Raw genomic sequence first — 12,521 nt, 5'->3', positions numbered from 1 at the left:
TGTAGCGCTTTGTGCATTGTCCAAGCGGGTACCGTTGTACAAAGCGATCCTAGTGCTAAGGTGATCGTAACTCTTATACCTTAACATAGACTTATAAGGTAGTCTTAGCGCTAAGGGTGTTTTGTTCAACGGCACCCTGGCTCACAAAGCGACCTGGGTGCCATTGTTCAAAACGATCGTAGCGCTAAGGTGACCGTAACTCTTATACCTTAACATAGACTTATAAGGTAGTCTTAGCGCTAAGGGTGTTTTGTACAACGGCACCCTGGCTCACAAAGCGACCCGGGTGCCATTGTACAAAACGATCGTAGCGCTAAGGTGACCGTAACTCTTTTACCTTAACATATACTTATAAGGTAGTCTTAGCGCTAAGGATGTTTCGTACAACGGCACCCTGGCTCACAAAGCGACCTGGGTGCCATTGTGCAAAGCGATCGTAGCGCCCATTAATTAACATCGACTTACGACTGCCGCTAAGGTTGCGGTGTTCAACGGCACCCTGGGCCCTGTTCCTCAAAGCGATCGTAGCGCTACGACTGTCGTAAGTCTATGTTAAAGTATGGGAGTTACGATCATCTTAGGGTTACGATCGCTTTGAGGAACGGGGCCCAGTGGCTAAGGCGATCGCAGCTCCCATGCTTTAACCGCCCATCATTTTCTCAAACGGAGCCAAGCACCCTGTTCCACAAAGGGATCTTAGCGTTACGACTATCGTAAGTCTATGTCGAATTTATGAGCGTTACGATCTCCTCACGGGTAAGATCGGTAATGTACTCAGGGCTCTAATTTGTGACGGATCAAACATTACATCGATCTTACTAAAATATATGATGGTACATCACGTTAAGACAGGTTCATGTGGGGGAAAGACCGAAAGTGACACACGTTGGTAAAACGCTTGAGAACGAGTATGGAAATCTGCGGAGGTTATTTTGGGACGTTTCTGTTTCTGTCGTTCAACTATCACCGCTCTCTAAAAACTTAAGGAGTTTGTGAGTGGCTATTCCGACCCTACCACACCTCGGAAGGTTTCCGGAATGGGATACGTATAGAACGCAACAATGACGGTAAACAAATGCAAAACCTTTTATTCAATAAAGGGACACAACTGGTCCAACAAGGACTCGGACCACTAGAAATAATGAAGAAAAGGGCTACGACTACGAGCTTAATTGCCTCCGCTTAATGGCTTTCAACATGAAGGTGAAACAAACGGAATAAAGCTATATCTATGAATAAAAGAACTATTACTGCAGTAATGCGTATGCATGAATTCCAATTTATACATGTTCGCGTGGATGCTGACCAATCGGGGGTCAAGCATTTGCCCTGCTCGAGTGCTGACCCCATTTCATCTTCTGCAGCATCAATCACCACTGGAGACCCTTCAACGTGTCCATATTACTCCGAAACAAGAGACCCAGGACACTATGTGTGTTTAGTACGATGGGAACAACTCCAACCGAAATCACCAAAGCTATTATAATAATTACATCTATTTCATGAAGGTCGCCGTTGCTCTGTTTTAAGAGCACTTGGCATCGCTCTTGAAATAGACGAATGAGATGGAAATTAAATATGCGAGATAGTTATCATTGTTGAAAAAGCTCTTGGAAAACGTTTTAAGGTTAAAGGGGTCGATTTACTTAAGAATAATCGTTACAGAACAGGTTGGATCATTTCCCAATGTAGTTTTACTGTCCTCCCTCTGAAACGCAAGCTGCAAGCAATTATTGTTATTTTTCTGCATGTCGCAACGAGTCAGTAACGAAAATTCACTCAGATTGCAAAAACGCGTGTTTTCTCGCCATGAAATTGGAAAACGGAATTGGGAAAAGAATTTTTACGACTGGTTTACGCAAAATAGGAAAGTTTGTTATTGTTCACGTTTAACAATTGTCAGCCCGCAGTCGCCAGCAATAATGAAAAGAAAACATGCTTATCGATGTTTATCCCAGACGGGCATGTTACGTTTATGAAACTACACGACTTGATCTCTGTAAGGAAGAGGGTGCATGTAGGTTTGGATTCGGGAGATTTCATTTCAGTTTTATCGTCAGCGCTTCTTGGGCCCAGGTGGCGCATGCCGTGCAATTATCGCCCTTTTGGCATTTGTTTGAAGATCATGCATTGATGTGGGAATCGGAGTCATAGGGCTGTAAAAATGTATCTGGTTTAAACCAATTCATTGTCAGGGTTGTTTTTCTTTTAACGTTTTCTTTCGACTTCGCTTTGTGTTGTAACGGTTTCATGGCAACACGCATTGATTACAGTGTTTGTTCATCGTAAGGCGTTTATCGCACCAGTTCCGTCGGGTGGTTGACAAGTTCTGATCCTAGAGTTTTCCGTTTGTTTGTTGTATAACGCCGCACTCGGCAAATTTCCAGCCATATGACCATATGGAAATACATGTAATCGAGTCCAGACCAGACAATCCAGTGATCGTTATCATTAACATGGGATACGATCACATTCATCAACCACGTTTGCGAGCCTGACCACCCAATCCTCAAATCATAGGCTCCTGAATTTCAGTTTGATAGTGACCCTGAACCTATTTATATTGAGTGAGTGAGTGAGTTTAGTTTTACGCCGCACTACGCCGCAATATTCCAGCTTTGTGGCGGCGGTCTGTAAATAATCGAGTCTGGACCAGACAATCCAGTTTTGCATGAGCATCGGTCTACGGTCTATGGGAGCCGATGACATGTGTCAACCAAGTCATCGAACCTGACCGCCCTATCCCGTTAGTCGCCTCTGACACACAAGCATGGGTTACTGAAAATCAATTCTAACCCGGATCGTCACGGGTCGAACCTATTTAAAACTGGTTGGAAGTTTCTGCAACAAAATCCCAACCAACTTCCAGGCACTTCTGTCATCGAAGCCGGAGTGTTTGGATCCCATTGATGAAAAAGGCTTTGTTACAGATTTACCAACCTCGAGCACGATTATGGCGCTGCCACATAGAGAAACATGATCAGGATACTAACCTGCGATCATTGTTTCCTAGCAAGCTATCTCACTGTCTTGAGCAAATGATAATAATATTCAATTAGTTTTGCGCTTTTCCGTGTATCATGCCCCAAAGCGCAGCCAGGAAGAAAAGTTCATTCGAAAGCTTGATGGAAGATATAATTCTTGAAATTATTTCTAAAGGTCCATTAGATTTCCAAATTTGATGCATCAGTGACAAAAATGAAGTCCGATGCAAGTCCCTATTTTGACTTATACCATACGTTCCCGAATTATTTCAGGTGAACAAATGACTAGACTTAGCATATGTTTATGACGGGTGCATCTGTGGGACAGGATACGCTCACCTTTTCGCGAACATCTGGTATCATCACTATTTCATAGCGATTCATAAACACCTGTTATGTCATCGTATCGTATGGTGACAATCACTGGATTGTCTGGTCCAGACTCGATTTGTATACTAACAACATCGTTCACCTGTAATACTGCTGAAACAAGTGTATACTCACAATTGTACAATCGACACTAGTTTTAGCAGAGATTTCTCATGCATGTAGGAAAGGGTTTTGTCGCTTCTATTAGAGAAGAACAGAGTTCAGGTGGAAGAAGAGATAGTTCTTGAGAGCAGTTCTAAAGGTGAGGTGAGGAGAAATTGGGTTTAACGTCGTGCTTGAGAATATTTCGCTCATATGACGACGTGCATGCGTGTGTATGTGTATGTGCGGCTGCTTGTACTAGCCCAGACTTAAGCTGGTTTTATAGTGCTAGCCCACTGAGATACCATGCCGCAGTGAAGCATTAATACCCCACTCAGACACATTATACTGACTCCGAGCCGACCAGTCCTTGTTGTACCCATTAATGCCGAGCGCCAGGCAGTGACCAACAAGTACCATATTTTAACGTCTTTTGGTATGACGCGGTCGGGGATCGAACCCGCAACCTTCCGCTCTCCGGGCGGACGTTCTAACCACTACACCACGGAGGCGGTAGTTCTAAAGGTGGAATAGGTTGGAGAAATACTGAGTTCAAGGGAAGACTGGTGACACGATGCTGAGAAGGAGAAGCGTCTGCATCCATACCTAATAAGCGTCACTGGTACAAGAACAGATGCTGGGGCTCTGAACGAAGCGATCTGGATGAAATGTAAGATTGGAGAAGCTCTAACAAATGGCGGAGCTGTTAGTGAATGGCATCTATCGGCAGAGCAGAGGAGGTTAATTCCGTTCCGTTGTACAGAAAGCCAAAGAAGATGAGTCAGGATGGGAGTGATGTGCTCGTGTTTAGGGGTTAGAGAAGCAAGACTGACTGTTTTGCTCTGGATGGCTTGTATTAGTGGATTTGGGGAGAACCACCAAGCGGGCTGTTACAATAATATATCATCGGTCAAAAGCCATATTAAAGAAGACGGACGACACAACCAAAATTTCGGTAAAAATGGCCATGTTATACCAATCGTCTGCGTTGGTCTGGAAAAGTGTCGCTGTAGACAACTGTGTCCCCTCTCCTTACCCCCAGTCAGGATTGGGCCATCCATTTTTTTCTGTTCAAAACTTTTCATCGCCCGGAACTTTCATTCCGACGAGAAATAAAAAAACAAAAAACAATCATACTTATCTCCATTTTTCCCGCCGCTGTTGAAATTAATTTCCCGATTTGATAAAAAAGATACCAATGCAAAAAAAACCAACCAAAAAACAGGTTGCCAGTTTGGATACAGAAAGCGGACTGCAATCATTCATCGCCTGAATGCCAAGCTTGAGGGAAAACAACTCGTACCACATGTTAACGTCTTCTGATCTGACGCTGACGGGGTTCGAACAACCGACCTTTTGCTCTCAGAGCGTGCTATCCAGTAGTTGCTCCCGTGAAGATCCGGGTTAGAATTGGCCTTCATCAACCCATGCTTGTCTTAAGAGGCGACTTATGGGATCGGCCGGTGAGGCTCGCTGACTTGGTTGACACGTGTCATCGTACCCAATTTGCGTAAATCGATGCTCATGCTGTTGATCACTGGATTGTCTGGTCCACATTCGATTATTTACAGACTGCCGCCATACAGCTGGAATATTGCTGAGTGCGGCGTTAAACAACAAACCAACCAAATCCTGACTTAATGCACACCATCATAAACGTGGTTCTTCCCCAAAGCATTAGTTCTTTCCTTCAGTTCTAACTGTCTGTGCATATACGACATTCAGCTGTCTGGCAGTCAACCTTTCATCAGTGATAAATGCACTTTACTTGTTCACGCAAAGATCCGACTTTCAAGTGGACCCGATGATGCTCATAGCAGGAGTATTTTTGATTTTCATTACACTCTTCAGGGGCCAGTTGTACGACCTTTACTTTTTACAACGTCAAAGATAAAAGATGAAATACAGAATTAACACCGAAAAAAGATACGTCTTCCTTATCAAGTCAAACATTTATATCTTGTAAGCATTGCAGGGAAAAAACGTCTTCAAAGATCTCAATTTACCCAAACTACGTGGAAAAAGCCGTTAGTGTTCCTTATCCGCAAAACGTTGCTTTCAGAGAGGAATGTCAGGCACCATTAAACGACTCAAGATATTTCTAGAACGAGAGGTTTTAACATTTCTTCTGTTTTTGTGGTTCCGAATTGACAGTTTCGGCAGAGGCACTTATTCTGAGCGGATGGTTTATGTCACAGGACGGCCATAACTGATCACTGGCTAGGGATGGACGTGAACAGGCTGAGAGGGCGGACGACTTCCTGATGAGGTTAAGGCAGTTGCAAACGCTCCGGAATAGCTGTATACAAACTTCACATGTCGCTGGTTCAGATCAGGGTCCCGATGGGTCAATGTGACATTGCAGCGGATGATATTGATGGCAGTAAGTGTTTAATGGTGCAAGTAACTTTCCTGGCTTATAACAAGTTTGGGGGATTTATTTAGAGTGGTTTTATGTCTCACTCGTAACCCGACACAATGGTCAGACATAACTGAAGAAGTTCTGTTGAATTTTGCCCTTAATGTCACTCGATGCGAGACAATAATATTCTTCTATTGAAACTAAACTAAACAACTTCCCAAAAATAAATAAACAAAATATCATCGTATGTTTGCATGTCATGATACCATGCAAAATTATTTTCATCACAAGTCTTTCCCCAAAACGACCATCAAAACAGAGTTTACCAATTCGGCTTTTTCTCAATAGACAGAAACCTATTCACAATTTCGTTACCAACAATGGCGGCATACTTCATGCAAAGAAAGACAACTCTCTTAAAATGCGGACATCGCATTTGTGTATGGAACGAACATAAAACCCGGATTTATTCCCAGACAAAGACCTAAAAGCATCGATCGGCCTATACTGGTTCACTGCTTGTTTGAATTGTCTCAGAGAAAGATGAAAGCATTTTAAGTAATGTTCACAGAAGCTGGCAAGAAAAACAATGTACTAGTCTAAGGAAATTAAGACGTGGAAAATCTTTCTCATTTATGTCCTAATGTGCGTGAAACCGTTCTATTATCCCGGTCTAAGGAATCCGATTTAATAACAAATAAACTGAGTACATTTCACCCTCTCACAGCCTCAAGCATAGAGTCATAATATCGTTTCCATTTTGTGTCTGTTTTCTCGAGTGTTAATGGTGTCTCGGCCAAGATTATCGTATATGTTCAGTGAAGTGAAAAATATTTATTTGAATTACACACTTCAAGTTAATAACCAGCTAAGTGACTTTTTCATTAAATCGATATAGTCACACATAGATTCCTAATGGATTAAAAGGTATCCTGACACATGACCCGCGAGTTAATTGCATCTGTGCAACTTGACCAGCATCACCATGATACCAATGCAACATCCCAAGATGGTTAGTGCATCACCGAAACCATATCAAAGAGAATCGAATTATTTGACCTCAGTTTTTACATAAATAGGGACGGTAATAAAATCATCGACTCGAACCGTGGATGCATCGAGGGTATAGTGGATATTTATCGGCACGTATACCATGGAGATTATCAAGGATAGAAAAGACCTAGTTCACGTTAATGTCATAACTACAACCTCTAACCCCGGATGTCTTTCACCTTTCTTTAGCGCTCGCTGTAATAGATTCATCAAGTGACCCCACTTTCAGACAACCAATCATGAAACTTTGTGTTCTTAGTTGTTAAAAAACCCACAAATTTGCAAGGGCAGTTTAAATAAAATATACTCATGCCAATAATGGTTGTCACCCCTTCAATTTTATTAATTGGAGAGGGTGTGTGGGTGGTTGGGGTGGGTGGGGGGGGACAACCATTATTGACATGAGTATATAAATGTTTAATCAATTATTCTTAAAAGAAGGATTTTCAAAACGACTGCATCATCAAAGTTTGATGAAAAAAAGTTTACAAACCTAATTTCGTTTATCCCTATGTGTATACTGAACATGATAATAAAAATATAATTAGAGAAAATTCATGTTTGCCTTTTCAGCCCGAAGGTTCCGGTACGAACATTATGGTATTTTTCATGTTTGATCGAAAAAGAATTACTTTGTAAGCACGTCCTATATGAACCAAAATTAATGGAATAATTAAATTTTCAAACACAACACGTAACAACAGAGAAGACCAATTACTCACCTCCACGTTTTTAATAATAATGCTCCGTATGATATCGAAAATCCAATTTCACGAAACCAGAATCGCAAACAGCACGTCACAACGCTAGCTTCAAAATAACCCACGACCAGCTGTAACAAAAAAGAACACAATTAAGATCTTGTAACAGATGTAACAGATGTAAGGGCAGGGTAACTGATAATGATTGGTAATTGTTTCGTTTGAAAATCTATTTTGATAAAATTAAACGATACTCACGGATATGAACTTGAATGCTTGTTGCTGTACATTTTGAGATTATAGCAAAGTATGTTAACTTTGAGTTATAATATACTGGACAAAAATAGTTAGGGATATATGTAGATTTTGAAAACATAAATAATGCTCTATTTATTCCTCGCACACTGATAAAATATCAATCATAACAATACCAATATCCCTAACTTATTTTGTCCAGTATATTACCTTACGCTAATACCGACTTTAATTTTCCTGAGACCTAAAATGACTGTTTGTGTAGATTTGTCTGGATACTTATTAGGTATCCAGTACTCATTGGATGAATTAATTTAAGGTCGCTTTGAATAGTGATTCCGTTACATCAGTCCGCTGTATTAAGGAGTGAGTGAGTAAGTTTTTTTACGCCGCTTTTAGCAATATTCCAGCAATATCGCTGCGGGGGACACCAGAAATGGGCTTCATACATTGTACCCATGTTGGGAATCGAACCTAGGTCTTTAGCGTGACGAGCGAACGCTTTAACCACTCGGCTACCGCCCATGTATCAAGGAGGAATTCCAAATGTTTATGCAGGTATTAGACGTTTACTTATTTGTTGAAACCTCTATCAAATGCATCGTGTAGACAAACCCAGAATCTGGGATTCGAACCAACTAGAATAGGTTCCTGGCAGGCCTAAGGGACGTAACTCCAATACTGAGGGAATATGTGCACTGACTGTAGCGTGTGACTTTCACTGCGAGGCCACCGCAATATACTCTTTAGGGCCCTGTAGGGAATCGAACCCGGAACAGCGGACTGGAGACGGGTTAAGCACTTTGCTCAATATTAATACCATTCCTTCGTTGTCCTTGGTAATTTTCCATCCTGATTATATTGTAGTGAGTATTCTGACCATTTGTGAAGTTTAAATCATATCATTAAGTACAGTCAGTTCAAAATTTCAGTTTAAAAAATTAAATTCCTTCAGTGAATAAAATACATTAATATTCCCCTAAATAATTCATGAAATTCTATTACTTAATTAGAGAAACCGCTTTCATCATTTATTGGGTTTCACTAACGTTAACACAGAGGTATCAATTTTCGCGTGTTTGTAAAGTTAATTTGCATAAATATAATCCCTCGGGGAATTTTAATCATCCCCGTATGATATGTTTGAATGCTTCCGGTTTCAAATTCCACAACTTAATTTGATTACCATTCCTGGTTCCAGGTAACCTCTATGGACTTAATCGTGTCCGTTTGCAGATGTTTAATGTAAATCACTCAAATAAATATACTTGAGCAGCTGTTAAACACAGAGGGGATTCCATGATTGGCACTACATGACTGAATTTGTCTTAGAAGAAGTGATGAGTGGGTGCGTGAATTATTTTGAGTTTAAAAACATTGAACGAAATTTCAATTATATCACGATGTGAACGTTCAATGAGGCATTAAGGGCAACACTGCATAAATAACGGTAACGTTTTCTGTATATTTATACAGAGTAAAGACCCCTGGGATTCGGAGCCATACGCCGATACGCCGACAGTTTGTTGGTTGGTTGTTGTTTAACGCCGTACTCAGCCATATTCCAGCTATGTGACGGTGGTCTGTAAATAATCGATTCCGGACCAGACCATCCAGTGATCAACAGCAAAAACATCGATCTACGCAATTGGGATGCGATGACATGTGTCAACCAAGCCTGACCACCCGATCCCGTTAATCAAAAACAAAAGACCAACAGATTGTTTTGGTTTTAACTGAAAATGTCAACCGAGCATACTTACCGGACAGTACAAAAAAAAAATGCACCGAGCAGAATAATTCTCAAGAGCACGGGGCTAGCTGCCTTTAATACCTGCAATGACAGAAAGAGGATTAAGTATAAGTCTTAAATAAATTTTAAATACAAAGCGGATGAACCTAAAAACGGCCTCGGCTTTGAAAGTTTAATTTCGTATAAAATGGTATCAATCAAACGACAACCAAAGGTTTGAAGGTTGGCACTTGTCATCAGAGTTGTCTCCCTTGAGGAACAACACAAAAATGGCGGTTGCGAAACAGATGTGTATTTTTCAGCTCTCGCTTTGAACATTTCAAGTAGGTTGAAAACCATAAAAACAACGATGAACGGTTTGGTTGAGAACAAATGGCTTTGTGGGGGTGGGTGGGGGATGGGGTGTGATGTTTAGGCAGCTTGAAATCTAATAAGGCTTTGGGTGTGATGATTGAATGCTTTCACCATTACGTCACCCCACGCATCCGAACTCGATCGTAATTTATTGGTTGATTTGTTGTTTACCGCTGCACTCAGCAATATTCCAGCATATCATGATAATAATCGAGTCTGGACCAGAACATTTAGTGATTAACATCATGAGCTTCAATCTACGCAATTGGGATACAATGACATGTGCCAACCAAGTCAGCGAGCCTGACCACCTGATCCCGTTAGTCGCCTCTTACGACAAGCATTGGTTAGTGAAGATCAATTCTAACCCGGATCTTCACGGTTTTGTAATTTGTAAACAAAGTTATCAATGCATAAAGATAGTTGCATAAATAAAGGAACAAAAATGTAATAATTGTATGGGTGTCATATTTGATAGGATACAATTTGTCGCTTACTGTTATCTTGAAGCCATCGCGACCAAAGGTTATTTTCGATGCGGTATTAAAAAATGTGTTCTGTGATATTTGTGCACAGAATATCATGGAATATTATGAATATGTCACGACTTCCCACAAATTGACCAGGTATGTAGAAAGATCAGTAGTGGTTTGTTGTTCAGCAATTTGCCAGCTATGCGCTGGCCGCCTGTAAATAATAGAATGTAGATCAGACAACCCAGTGATTGACAGCATGAGCATTGCTCTAAGAAATACGATACGATGACACACATTAACCAAGTCAGCGATCCTGACCACCCGATCCCGTTAGTCTCTTACAACAAGCGTGGGTTGATGAAGACCAATTCTAACCCGATTCTTCACGGCCCAGAAGGATCATTAGAGCACGTGGATGACCGTGTGAAGGGTACCGCTTCCGGCAGCGTGAGACAACGATCAAGGTCACGTTCCGACAACATGTCTTCCCAGGGAGTCCATTCATCAAAGGTTTATCCCAAAGCCAATCCTCATCCCTACTTTAACTACCTATTATAGCTAGCATGGGGTAATGGGGAACTGTCCTGTGTCGGAATCGCTGCAGGGATAGTTACAGGAAAGTGTTAGAACTCAGAGAAGCACGCTCTGTTAATTAGACCAATCTGACGTTGGCATCACACAATGAGAATCGCCGTGATTGAGTTATCACAGGGTAAAACGCCTTTGGGTTTAAATGTCAATTCTGATTTATAAAACAACCAAAATTTCCAGGTTTTTATTTCCGCAAAATATGTATTGTACATTTTACGGATACTGTTTCTGACTCATGGTTACAAAACCTCCGTTCAAGCACGACAGTGCTAAAAGTTGGAAGTCACACATACTGCCAGAAAACGTTATGGATCACGCGACTCTATGTTTTTTGTTTGTTTGTTGATCAAAGCTCTACTCAGTAATAGTCCAGCTGTATGTCGGCTGAAAATAATCGCATCTGGATCAGATTATCCAGTGATTGACATCATGAGCATCTAAACCATAGGACACGATGACCCGCATTAACCAAGTCAGCGAACCTTCCTGTCCATTGGATCCCGTCGTTTTTACCTCAAGTCGGGAATAATACACTCAGCGTGTATAATTCTTTTATCTGATATGTTACACCTTAAAGGTTATTTGACGTATTAGACTCAATTTGTAGTATTAATTAATATAACATGTTTTACCTTAAATAGGACACATTACAATCAATTTGCACTATTCGCTAATCAAACGTGCGTTACCTAACATCTGACGTATTACACTCCATTTTGTATAATTCGCTAATCTGACATGTGTACTTTAAATCTGGGACATTACACTCAATTTGTATAATTCGTCAGTCTAAGTAAACTTAGGCTCAGTATTATTCGTTACACTGCTACACTGATTCTAACAAAACATAGTAGAAGGTCGCGTCAGCTAACCAATCAGAACACAGCTTACCAAATCGCGAAAATTAACAGTCGCACATACCGTTTGAACCTTTACCTAAAAAACTTGAACGATTCCGAATGCTATTTTCCGCACGATCGCTTCCGAGTGATACACGCAATGAGTAAACAGTCGCCGAAAATAGCGTTTTTGTTAATATTGAAGGATGCCATCTTGCGGAAATATAAGCTAATAGTAACCATGTCATTACAAACCCCTAAGCGTATATACTGCAGGCCAAATATCTGTGTTTTATGGGGATTTTCGTTTGTTGATAGATCAGTGTCAGCGACCAGGGAAGATCCAAAAACCGTTTTGTAAGTCCCGCTGAACCCTAACAAGTAGTCGTTGTCTGGTTGGTTAAATCCGTTCGGCCGTCTCGCGTTTGAGTGGACGGTCAAAGGTCACTCAAAGGTTAGCTGACGCGACCTTCTGCTAGGGTTTGTTAGACTCAGTATAGCAGTGTAACGAATAATACTGAGCCCAAGTTTACTTCGACTGTATAATTCGTTAATCTGACATGTTTACCTTAAATCTGGGACATTCCCCTCAATTTGTATAATTCGTTCACCCTGCGTGCTTTACATACAAGTATCATTATCAATCTAATTAAGCATCCCTTAATCTAACGTATAATACTCC

At 41.0% G+C, this 12,521-nt stretch overlaps 1 protein-coding gene across 1 annotated transcript in view; it reads right to left on the bottom strand.

Annotated features, from left to right (window-relative positions):
* The window catches only part of LOC124266361 (probable G-protein coupled receptor CG31760), a 259,647-nt gene that overhangs the window by 36,115 nt on the left and 211,011 nt on the right, over positions 1–12,521 (bottom strand). Inside the window, exons 7-8 of the mRNA XM_046701172.1 lie at positions 9,595–9,660; positions 7,593–7,702 (exon numbers count right to left, since the gene is read on the bottom strand). Coding sequence (XP_046557128.1) covers positions 7,593–7,702; positions 9,595–9,660 — 176 coding nt within the window. The remainder of the gene's footprint in view (positions 1–7,592; positions 7,703–9,594; positions 9,661–12,521) is intronic.

The sequence above is a fragment of the Haliotis rubra genome, unplaced genomic scaffold (genome assembly GCF_003918875.1).
Source record: "Haliotis rubra isolate DU_JTF1 unplaced genomic scaffold, ASM391887v1 Scf125, whole genome shotgun sequence".
Classification (NCBI taxonomy): domain Eukaryota; kingdom Metazoa; phylum Mollusca; class Gastropoda; order Lepetellida; family Haliotidae; genus Haliotis; species Haliotis rubra.
This window is presented reverse-complemented; position numbering and strand designations above follow the sequence as displayed.